Source organism: Phascolarctos cinereus, unplaced genomic scaffold (genome assembly GCF_003287225.1).
Source record: "Phascolarctos cinereus isolate Bilbo 61053 unplaced genomic scaffold, phaCin_HiC Scaffold_726;HRSCAF=1367, whole genome shotgun sequence".
NCBI lineage: Eukaryota > Metazoa > Chordata > Mammalia > Diprotodontia > Phascolarctidae > Phascolarctos > Phascolarctos cinereus.
This window is the reverse complement of record NW_027556098.1, coordinates 208,338,386-208,350,693: the sequence shown is the minus strand read 5'-3', so window position 1 is coordinate 208,350,693 and position 12,308 is coordinate 208,338,386. Positions and strand designations below refer to the sequence as shown.

Sequence of the window (12,308 nt, the reverse complement as noted above, 5' to 3'; positions counted from 1 at the left end):
GGCAGGGACAAGAGTCCTTGGAGAATTCTGTCTGCACCAGCCCCACAGGCTTTAGCTTGCCTCACCCTGGTAAGAGCTTCTCTCCAGAAGATCAAGGAACTGAGCAATCACCCCCTTGTGTGAAAGCTTTTCTAGCTCTTTGGTTTTAAAGTATGGACTGAACTGTCCATAAGTGATCTCTATGATGCCACCGTATCCATCCTCATTCCACTCAACTCCCCCAGCCACGGCTGCAGAGCATGATGATATGCAGCTAGTAGTACTCACGGCTAGAATACTTGGGCTTCGCTGGAGTTTGTTGTAAGGACTATATTTCGGTTTCATGGGCTTCCCTGCTACTCTGTCCTTGTGCCTTCTGCTAGAAATGTGCTGAAAGGAAATTCAGATAGATGCATTAGCCATTCTCTTAGTTTTTTTTCCTTAGGGACAGATGAGCACTCACATCCAGTTCTCCTAGGAAGCGACCCCCCCCCCCGGAAAAATCTGAAAATTCAGAATTCTGTCTCACACCACAATTATGAGTCGGGAACATGTTGTACAGAGAACTAGGCCTTAAGACATGCCTTAGAAAACGAAGAGGTAAGTAGAAGCCAAATACAATACAGGCTGAGGCCAAAGAGAGAGTTTGAATCGACCTTGGCAGACATGATTCAGTCCAAACCCCTCGTTTTACACATGAGGAAACTGATGGGGTTGGGATCTGGGCCCCAGAAAGGAAAAACCCTGGACTTTCCCATAGGGCCAGATCTCTGGTGTTCCCCTGAGGCTATAATCCCATCAACTGTCCTTTCATTGTGGCTACACCCAATCTCCCCTCCATAGCCTTACCTCCCTATGGCCCCTGGCCATTTCCCACTTAATCCTAGCTAGGCTCCATGGTCCAGGTCCCAAGAGTTCTGTTCACTCCAGCTTACTGGCCACTCCCATCCAGATCTCCTTAGGCCCCTCCTCCCATCACCCCAAACTACTTAGCCACTCCTAGATCCCTCCCACAGGCTTTCTGTATATAAGGTCCATCTTGTCTCCATTAAGATGCTCAGGTTCCTAAAATCTAGCCACTGCTTGGATTCTTATAATCTAGCCAATAAGCCAATAGCTTACTAATGTTCAGACTCCTTAAGAGTCTGCCTAATATGACAGATATTCTAATTAACCTTGTCTTTGGTTGAAGGAAGGTTTGGGTCAAATTCTTTTGGACAAGACTTGGGTGTTGTGATTGTGGGGTCCCAGGGCCCCTGAACCCCTAAACCACAACAGAAACCACAACCCAGAGAAAGAGGTGACTTGCCCATGGAGACAGAGTCATATTCAGGGTAACTTTACCTGCTTAAGTTGAATTTCCGAATTCACATGAACATCACAGATTTCACAATGAAACGTTTTGTTCTGCAATCCTGAACCCTTGTTGCCATTCTGAATCTTTAACCTGGATCCAGGTCTTGGATAGGACTTAATTGGACCAGCCCCATTGCGAGCTTCGACCATTGTCTTGTGTTTGGATCCTAAAGGGCCACGAAATGTACTTGTGTAACCATTTTTAATAAGCACAGTGAAGCTGACCTTAAACTTTATTTTCAGGTTAGAAAATTCTCCGTCTTAAATGACATTAGCTAGAGCAGCCTGATCAATTGGCTGCCTCGGCTTTGTTGTCACATTTTTCCTAAAAGAGCTGACTCCTTTACACCAGAAAGCCGAAATGTTTCTAACGTCTAAGCAATGACAGACAATCAGGAGCTTCAGCAGAAAAAATGTTTGCACTTGTCATAAGCATAATTTAAATTCAAGAGACAGATGCTAACCTGTGTTATGGGCCTCTAGCTGTGACAGAGAGTTCACAGCCACTTTGCATAGAGAACAGTAAAGTAATTTTTTGGCTTTTTCCTCTTCTGATTCAGAAACGGCACTGGGAGCTCCATTTGTGCTCTTGGAGGACGAGGTCACGGCTCCCGGGGGCAAAGGGGTGGTAGCTCCAGGTTTGGGTAGAAATAAACCTCCATCAGCGCTTGAAGGTTGAATGGAACTATTGGCTTTCAACTTCCCTTTATCTTCTACTAAAAGAAATGTAGATTTGTGTCATTACAGTCACAGAAGAAAATGCAAATGTGTTTGAATCACATCCAAGGAATTTAAAATGGAATTTTAAAAAATTGTTTGTACTTAACCACTGAATTTTGGTTCATGTAACTTGAATGGGACTGAAAATAAACTATCTTATATTTTAAAATAGCAGCTCCATGTCATCAAGTTCTAAATTAATACAGATAAAGATCAAGGGGTTTTTTTTTGTTAGGGAAGGGTGGTGGTGATTAATGACCTTGTTCTTCCACTTGAATCAGGCTGTGGTAACAACTTTGTCTGATATCACAAAGCTATAAGCTCTACTCCAGTGTGTTCCTAACTAGAAATGAAAACCATTGTCAGCCCAACCTAATTCTCTTCTCAGGGCTTCAGTATCTGTCTCGTTGTATGACATGATAATAACATGAAACTGGTCATTAGGCAACGTTAGCTTCATTTGACTATTTAACTTTTAATTAACACATGAATATAAAGTTAAAACCTCAATTTTGATACTGTGTTAAAAATCCAATTTTTCTGGAGTTGGAGGAAGGAACAGGCATCATTAACTTTGGTTGTGATTAGTTAGATTTTCACTGCTATCTGAATGACAACCGAATTTATCTAAAAATACAAAAGGCAAGGCCTCCAATTCATCCTATTTATTAATTACTGCCTATCTAAATTTAAGTATCAAATAATGACATTGATCATAAGTAAAGTGATGAGGATTAGCCAAACCATTCACAAACATCTTGGCATTTTGATTGTGCAACTTTTAGAAGCTTATAATCCTCAATCTACATGTGATAGCTGCATGAGAGGTCAGAGTGACTTTTACAGAATCTGCCTCCAACCAGGCTCAATTGTGATTAAAGGTGGGCCCTATTCATTGGCTCGTTTAGTACACAAACTGGAGCCTCTGCCACCCAGCAGCAAAATCCAGTCATGTGCCCATATCCAACTGAGCTGGTGCTTCTGGAAAACATCGATGGAAACGCTGATAACAGTTCATTAAGTGAAAGAGGGAGCATTAAAGTTCAAATTGCATATTTTAGCAGCAATAGCTAAATCTGATCTGAGCATTGTTGGCCTGGTAGATTAAGGATGACAGAGTAAAAGGAGTAACGAAGGTGACTTTCAGCAGGGTGTATATTTGTGAAGGCTCTACAACATGGCAAACCTAGAGTTGAGGCAGTGGGAGAGAAGATTTCAACTAAAATCTAAAGGAACACTGAATGGATAGAAACCTGAGGTTTTTCCCTAAAGCTGGCTTCCACAACCTGATTATCAATCAGCAAAAGGGAACAAGCAATTCCCTTCAGCCACGGGCAATCATTCTTTCGGGATGCCTTCTGGTACCCAGGAAAAGGTCACAGGACCCAGGTGTAAAAAAGATAGTATACCTTTTGTAGACAACAGTATCTGTATCCATTAGTTCATCCTAACCTACATGGTAAGATAAGGCAGATCTGTTGGACTACAAAGCTTTTGGGGTCTGATTCTCTCTTTTCTACAAGTTTCCCCTACAAGAATTTCCACCTTACAGAATGAACAAAGTAGGAAGTGTATTCAGTGATATAGTACCTTCACATCTGTAGTTAGGGAACTGGGGCTCTCCGTTCTTAAGTCTTAATGCTGCTGCCTACTGAATCATTTTTTTCTCCTGTCCTGATTCCTGTCCCTTTCTCCACCCGTCCCCAACAGATGGCTCAGACTTGCTTCTGTCACAGTCTCTTGTTCTACCTTCCTCTTCTTTTAGTGCTACTTGTGGACTCTGCTTGACATGGATGGCTCTCCTTTCAATATGTAGTTAATGGGAAAAGGAAATTTGCTACAGATTTTCCCCCCTACAATTTAATAAATATTCATTTGCATTCCCATTAAGTTCAAGGTACCTTGTTCTGTGGGTCAACGATACCTGTTGTGTGACTTGAACAGGTGACAACCTTACGATTCTTTTAAGTTGTTTTTCACTGTAAGCTGAAGAGATGAACTAAATTATTTCAAAAGTCTTTTCCATCTCTAGAATTCTATGATTATCTATAGTTTCTATGGTTTTCTGAAAACTACCCAGCCCTATACCACTAGTCCCTAATCTTCCTTCTTCCTCCCCCCCTTTCCCCTTTGCCTTTGGAGCTCTCTTTCACCATTAACAAACTTCTCTTCATCATTGGATCCTCTCACACTCCATGCATTTCCTAAATTCATTAAAACCTAAATTTCCCTGCCCGCTCAACAGCTTTGGCAGTCTTTTCTGATGCTACCTGTTCATTTTTTTTTCTCGTAAGAGTCAGCTTACTGTTCGACATCTTTTGTTATGGCACCAGCACTCAATAATTTGTCTTCCTTTGAAATTCATACACCCAGCTCCAAATTCTCGTCACTGTCATGTACCAAGCTTTCTTACTAACTTCAGCACCTGGCTGTCTTCTCTATCCTTTTCCCTGTCATCATCTTTGAAAAGGTCCATATCTACAGTGATTATTCCTTTGCTCTTTTCTCTCTTTATACTCTCTGCCTTGGCCATTCTATCCATTCCCAAGATTTCGATAAGCAATACTATACACAAGACTCAAATGTCTATTTCCATTTTTATCCTCTTTCCAGAGCTCTAGGCCCTTGGCTCCAAGTGCTTATTGGATATCTCTACCTGGATGTCTGGCTGCATCCTCAAACTCAATATCCTAAACTCATCATCTTCCTCCCCAAACCTCCACCTCCTTTAAACATCTCTATTTCTATTAACTGCCTTACTATTTTTTATGTCAACCAGGTCTGAAACCTCATCAATACCTCTGATTCTTCCATCTCTTTATGTTGTCAGATTCTGTTGATTCTGCCTCCACAATCTCCATTCCTTACTTTCTATGCCATCCCTGCAACCATCCTACTTCAGGTCCTCATTACTTCTAATCTTCCATGTGGTCTTCCTCACTTCATTCTATCCCCTCTCCAATCCATCAGTGACACTGCTTCTAAGATAATTTTCCTCATGCAATGCTGTGATCATGTCACTCTTATGTTTAAAACCTTCAGTGATCATTGCCCATAATCTAGAAGAATGGAGGGAAGGTTTTGGATAGTAGTGGGAAAGTGAAATGAGGTATGGGTATCTCATTAGATAAGTAGATTTTTATCAATGTCACTATCTATCAAGTGTCTACTATGTGTCAAGAACTGTTCTAAGTGCCAAGGATACAAAAAGAGGCAAAAAGACAAGTCTCTGCCCTCAAGGAGCTTACCATGTAACAGAGAAGACAACATGCAAATGAATATATACAAAGCAAGCTATATGCAGGGTTAACAGAAAATAATTAAGAGATGGTAGGTACTGGAATTGAGAGGGGTTGGGGAAGGCTTCCAGTAAAAGATGGAATTTTAGTTGGGATTTAAAGGAAGCCAGGGAGGCTGTAGTCAAAATGGAGGAGAGAGAGCATTTCAGGCATGGAAACAGCCAGAGAAAATGCCCAGCGCCAAGAGAAATGGAGTGTCTTGTTCATGGAACAGCCTGCAGAGTATATGTTGGGGAGTGAGATTTAAGAAGACTGGAAAGGTAGGAGGGGGCTAGGTTATGAAGACCTTTGAATGCCAAACAAAATGTTTTCTATTTGCTCCTGAAGGCAATAGGGGACCACTGGGATTTATTTAGTGGGGGATAGGGGGCATGGAGTGGGGGGGAATGTGTGAAATGATCAGACCCTTGCTTTAGGAGAATCACTTGAGGTTTTTTTTTTTAAACTGCTGATTCAGGTCAGCAGCCTTTGTGCAACTCACAGTCTTCCAGAGTTTTCTATAGGCTAAAGCACTAAGGAGTTCAGTGCCTTACCAAAGGTCACATGGTCAGTATATGTCAGATACAGACCATGAAGCCAGTTCTTCCTGGCTCTAAGGCTAGCTTTCTGTCTCCTGTGCAGTGTTTGTCTAAATTCAGATGACTAAGGTGAAATAAGAATTTAGATATGAAAAGAGTAGACGCTACAAATTAGGAAGAAGATAACTGTACCAGTAATTCATAGGAATCAATAACCAAAAAGAGAAAAAGAACAATAAAACCCATGCCCTTGGATGACTATATGCAAATGCACAAAGTATACCTAGCAAACAAGGTGAATTAGAGATCCTAATAAGCTTATATTACCATTGGTGAAACAGGGTGGGACTCATGACTGGAATTTGACTCCAGAAATGTGTAATTTACCTCAGTTAAAAAGGAAGATTCCAATTTTATACTAAAAATGTTAACAATAAAACAGAAAATTTAATTTAAAAAAATCTATAGAAATGGTGACAAAAGACTCTAAAATATAATAATTCAAGGAAATCCAAAATGCTGAAGGAAAACAACCTAAAAAAACCTACTGGAGAATATTTGAGTAAGAATCAAAAGAGGGTGATTTCTCCCCCTTTTTATACCCCCACCATTCAGATGTGTGTATTCATATGCAGACCACCTAGAGAAGGAAAACCTAGATGAGTTTATGAAACATGGTGCAAACACAACACAAAAAGATGTTATTGTAATGTTGAGAGATTATAAATATCTTGGACTCTTTCTTCTTCCCAAAGCAGAAAGCTCAAAAAATCTATGATGTGCCTCCATGAAAATCTCAGACTTCAAAAGGCAAAAGAAATACCAAGAAAGACTGCAAGTCACAGCCCATTTCTGATCTATAAGGAGGATTTTGTTGTTGAAGTAGAAATGGTAAGAACCTATCTTGGTGTGTGGCGGGAGAGTGGGAAAGAGCGGAAGGGACCAGGGACATAAGTGACCACTTTATCACAGAGTTCGTTTTAGAGAAAGAGGGAGGGTGCCAAGTTTGGGGGATTTTAAAGAGTTCAGAGAAAGTATGGCTACAATCCAATGGCCTCATAATTCAAAAGACAAGTTCTCAAGAATGAAATTCTGAAAACATAAGCCAAGATAACTCTGATAAGGATGAAAAGGAGAACCAATTAAAAAGCCCCAGGGGGGATGCACAGAAACTCACTGACAAACATAGAAGTGGCAGTTGTGATATGTGGAAAGATTGCTGGATTTGGAGTCAAGAGGGCCAGAGTTCAAATCCTGGTTCTGCTACTGGCATGACTTTCGAATCAATCAACAACTATTTATTAGGCTATTTCTATATGTGCCAGATGCTGGAGAACACGAACAGAAAAAGGAAGAGTGCCTCAAGGAGCTTACATTCTAACAGGGAGATAACCTAGAATAATAAAAACATTAACTAACATTTATATAGTGCTTCATACATACAGGTGTTCCCAAAGTCTTAGTGTAGGTTCAGCTTAAAACTGCATTATTGGTATTATCTCAATTGCTATTGTCATACATCTTCACAATATAAGCAACATAAATGTATAAATAAGAGATGACTGGGGGAAAGGTCCTGGCTGCTATCGGGATCAGGAAAGGCTTGACTTCGCTTGAGTTGAGCTGTGGAGGAAGTCGGAGATTCTAAGAAATGGAGGTAAGGAGGGAGTGTATTACAGACCTGGGAGACAGGCCCAGGGATGGATGGAGCATTGTGTGGGAGGAAACAACGAGGACAGTTTGGGTAAATTGTAGATCCCTGCCTTGACATCTGCTCTTCAGATTGGTGAGTGCCTAATGTGGATCATTTTACATTTCAGTCCAGACTGGATGACATGTTTTTCTCTAGCTTCATTCCTTCTGGGAGGATTTTAATGATTTTTCTCTACAAGAACTTCTGTGTTTCTTCATTATCTTACAAAGAAGTCAAACTACTGGATAATATTGGTCACTTCATCTTTGGAATTAAGTACGGAGACACATTGGCCACATGCAATATTGTGGCTCACTTAGACACATGTAGTATTTTCAGGTCATTTTTATGTAATTATGAGTATTTGCTTAATGTTTACATAACCTAGAATGCAATTTAATGCAATTAAGGACTTAAGGGTCTATCATATGCAAGTCACTGGGCTGAAATGAAAATGAATGAAAATTTTAAAATTAAATAAAAATTAAAAATGATAAAAATGAAATAGTTTCTGCCCTAGAGGAGCTTACACACCCAATTTTAACATTTTTTTTCCCTCAGTTGAACACGAATTATTTTCTATTTTTGTTGTCTTACAATCACAGCATTGCTGAGGCAGATTCTAAATTTGGAAATATGCTGATGAATCCCAGTCAATTTGGGAGATCTTTTTTTTAGACAACAATTGACCAACAAAAACTGGAGACTAGAACTTTCTTGTATGTCACGTTGCTTACTGAATCCCTCTGAAAGCTTGAGTTTTGAATAATTTTTTTTCTAAAGCATAATAAACTTTTATGCTTCTTTCCAGCTCTGTTGTATTATTTCTAATCTCAACTGCTTATAATCCGTGTAAAAATCCATCATCTTACTTTTCTTTTCTCACTGACATTTGCAACAGCTCTTTATTTTATTGTATTTCAAAATTTAATTAAGATACAGTTTACTTCAATTTCTTTTAATAAAGATACTTGTCATCAGGATCTTCTGGTTAATACATATTCCATTTTCCCCCCAAGTATTCTCTGACCTACTTTTAATTAGCAGGCCCTTCTGCATGCCTTAATCATTTCCTGACTGTTAGAACACCTGTATTTTATGTTTTGTCTTATAGGCTTTGTTAGACAAAATTTGCTTAGCCACCTCAGAATTGCCCTTAATTTCACCTTCTTCCTCATTTACAAGGTAAAATAAGGAGGCTAATTTAAAAACAAAATAAAACACTTCAGAACTTAGACACCCAAATAAGAGCCGTTCCTCTTCAAAAATATTCAAAGCCTTCTATTTTATTGATGCTACCATTGCTCAAAACATTTTGGGAACTGTCTTCAGAGGCAGACCGGGGTCATGTGTGTGGATGAGTGTGCATACCCATGTATATGAAAACGGTTCTCATTACTTTAGCATCACCCTTCACCCCTAAATCAGAGGGGGCCATCACAATCCAACATCTCACCTTACTTGGCTCCATATGACTCTAACCCATCCTTAAATCTTTGTACCCAGGGAAAATATTCAAAGAAATCTGTTGCATACTCCAAAGACAGTTTTCAGAGAACTATTCATACCATTAATTAGATCATACTCGTCTTCATCTAGACCTTCAATTATAATACTTTCAGAGCAACATAAACTACCCTCTGTTTCCTATAAAGTGCTCAATCACCAAATGATTCCTTGGGTGCTTGCAAGAGCAAATTTAAGACAGTCCAATGTTTGTGATACCGGTGCATACTTCCACCCACCAGATTTGCCCTTGAATTGGACTATATTCAATGAACTGCATCTTTTCAGTCCAGGACTGACATTTTCAAAAAGAATTCCCATCAATTCTGAAGGGGACATAACTCTAGAGAGAAGGTGCCTTTGTTCTTGGAAGCATGTGATTTTTTTGTTCTTTTAAAGCTACTACACTAAATTAGCTTAATGTCTACAATAAAAATAAATCTACTTCTATTATGGACTGGTTATGTCAGCTGGTGCTAAGAATTCCAAGGTCATGAGTTCAAGCCCTACAGGGCTTATAGAGACTAAACCACCTGTTCATTAGTCACAGGCTGTCTAAACGCAAGCCAGTGGTCACATGAAAGAATGTGGATGACTTGTGCCAATGGAAAGTCTCCTGAAAAGTGCTCATCTTATGGGTGACGGGTGAATAGTATCATCAAGTAGCATACTCATAATGACACTTTGCTCCCTCTCTACGCCAGTTCGTAGTCATTCTATATTTGAGATATTTGTGCTTAAAAACCAAAAGGAAGGCAGATAGATTTGAAACTACCTATGGCAGAGCATAGAGGTCATTTGTCTTTTTTTGGATCATTCCGTGAACTTGTCAGAAGTCACGGTCCAGATTTCTTCATTGAGATTTTGGGAGGAAAACTTTTATTTCAGATGTTTTACAATTTGGTCACTTCCTAACTAAAGTTCTTCTCTCTTTGACTCGGAGATACCCTTGTTTTTGTTTTTTGTTTTTTGAAGGCCATGCTGGTCAACATGGGCCTACCAGTCTGGGAAAGCTTTGAATAAAAGCCATGTGGGTGGGCTGTATGCCTGTTGTTTGAGCAATTTTTGTGTATATGTGTGGGGGCACACCTGGTATCTAACTTACAGTAAGACTGTTACCTGTGTTGGAGAAGGAGCACATGCAGTGACAAAATTACAGCTATCTGAGGTACTAAAGAGGGCACAGCTTTGTTTTACTTGTAGATTTTTAAGCACTCTCTTCAAGAGAAGTCAAGCCAAAGGAAAAGGATCTGATGAGAAGGTGAAAGACTTGGGTGGGGGGAAATCAGAAAGATAAAGATAACTCAAGCTTTTACTCAAAGCAAAAGGAAGAAAAAGACTAGAGGAGGAGGAGGTAGTTGATAAAACAAGATAAGAAATGGTCTGATCATTAAGTGATCTCAACAAGTAAATAAGCATCTAGTAAATGGTTTCTATGAGCCAGGTACTGTGCTAAGCACTGGGAATATAAATGTAAGGAGAAAGAAAGACAGTTTAGTCCTCAATGGCTTTACATAAAAGAAAGGTGAAATGGCTGGAAGGAGTAGAGTTTGGGTGGGTGTCCTAGAATGAGGGTATGCTAGAGAAAATATGGACAGGAATGAAGACAGGGTTGGCTTGGGCCAGGATGCTTAAAATGGAGGTTCTAGGAGGAATCAGAGGGAGAGGCCTCAGGGAAAGAGGGTACTTCCAGTGTGTGTAGTCCAGGATGGGAGAGAGGCAGCCTGGAGAGGAATGAATGATGTTTCACTAGTATTACTTTGAGAATAAAACAATCAAGGCAAGATAAAGGAAGCTGGGAATAGCTGTCCAGATGCTAGTGAGGTAAGAAGAATGATAACTTGAGAAGCCAAGTGAAGACTCTGGAGTTGAAAGCTCCCACAAAGAGTTTGCCAAAGTAGTTCTCCCAGGGAGCTATTAGAAGTGTCCTTCCTAGAAAGGAAGGTTGAGAGTTTCAAGGAAAGATTCTTCACTGTCCAGGTTATCAGGGAAAATGACATATTTCTTTCTCTCTCTCTCTCTCTCTCTCTCTCTCTCTCTCTCTCTCTCTCTCTCTCTCTCTCTCTCTCCCCCTTTTAAAGGGTTTCAATGCCAAAACAAAGAAGAAAAAGAATGGGGCATGGAGAATAAAGGGAAGAAGCATATGCTTGTCTCCTCAGGAATAATGCTGTAGACACAGGTACTACCAAGAATAAGATCATTCAATAAGGGTCCAAGGAAGAAGAGATGAATAGTGGTGGCTTGTGGCTCTCTGTGGTGGGATAATGAGGTAGCCATTTTTTTATCTGATGGGAAGGAAGGAAAGATCTGCTGTTTTCCCAGAGGGTATACCCAATGCATGGCAGAGAACATTCTCGACTGATCAAACCAGTTGACTATTGCCCACTTCTCATGATTCATGTGGGCATGAATACTATCAAAAGCAATCCTGAAAGCACTTCTGAAGGTTACAAAATCTCATACCGAAAAACCCAAATACTTTAGGTGAAGAAGTGGTGTGTTCATTACTGCTGCCAAATGAAGACAAGGGATTCTCAAGAGAAAGGCAGAGAAGTGGGGAGCTGCTTGAAAATGGGATATCTAAGAAAGAGATTTAGAGTTTTGGACTCCAGCTTAAAATACAACAATAACAAGCTTCTGGCCAGTTGTGAAGTAAATCAAAAAGTTTTTAAATGTTTTGCCTGGAGCCTTGCAATTCTAATTCAGAGGGCTTAGCAAGTGAAAGTGGAAGAGCATTTAAAAAACTAACTCTATATGTATGTCCACTAGAGTAACTTTGTTGTGGTTCAGTCATTCAGTTGCATCTGAATCTTCATGACCATGCTGTGGACCATACTGTCAGCAAAGAGACTGGAGTAGTTACATATACCAAAGAAGATGCTCATAAATCTATGAGAGAAAATCCAAAACAAGCCAGGAAAAAAACCCATGGTGTTGGATTATATGCAGTTGCAAAAACAAACCACACACACACACACACACACACACACACACACACACACACACACACGCAAAGTTAACTTGAGGTCCTAAAGCTAGGAAGCAAATTTGACCTTTTGGGATATCATTGACATTTGGTAAATGATACCCAAGATTGGAACATGGCTCTGTAGGTTCTACCTTACTCAAAAGAAAACAAGATAACTAAAAAGGTGGCTGTAGTAGCATTTTCTCTTAAGAAAATATATTCATTAAATAAATTCATATAAACCAAAGATGGGGGAGCAGAGTAGAAGG

The 12,308-nt window shown here is 39.8% G+C and overlaps 1 protein-coding gene across 3 annotated transcripts in view; it reads right to left on the bottom strand.

Annotated features, from left to right (window-relative positions):
* ZNF385B (zinc finger protein 385B) overlaps positions 1-12,308 on the bottom strand; it is a 521,452-nt gene that overhangs the window by 2,770 nt on the left and 506,374 nt on the right. For all 3 annotated transcript variants that reach the window (XM_078146952.1, XM_078146953.1, XM_078146954.1), the window contains 3 exons: positions 1,800-2,048; positions 1,324-1,502; positions 268-369 (listed from right to left, as the gene is read on the bottom strand). In XM_078146952.1, coding sequence (XP_078003078.1) covers positions 268-369; positions 1,324-1,502; positions 1,800-2,048 — 530 coding nt within the window. The remainder of the gene's footprint in view (positions 1-267; positions 370-1,323; positions 1,503-1,799; positions 2,049-12,308) is intronic.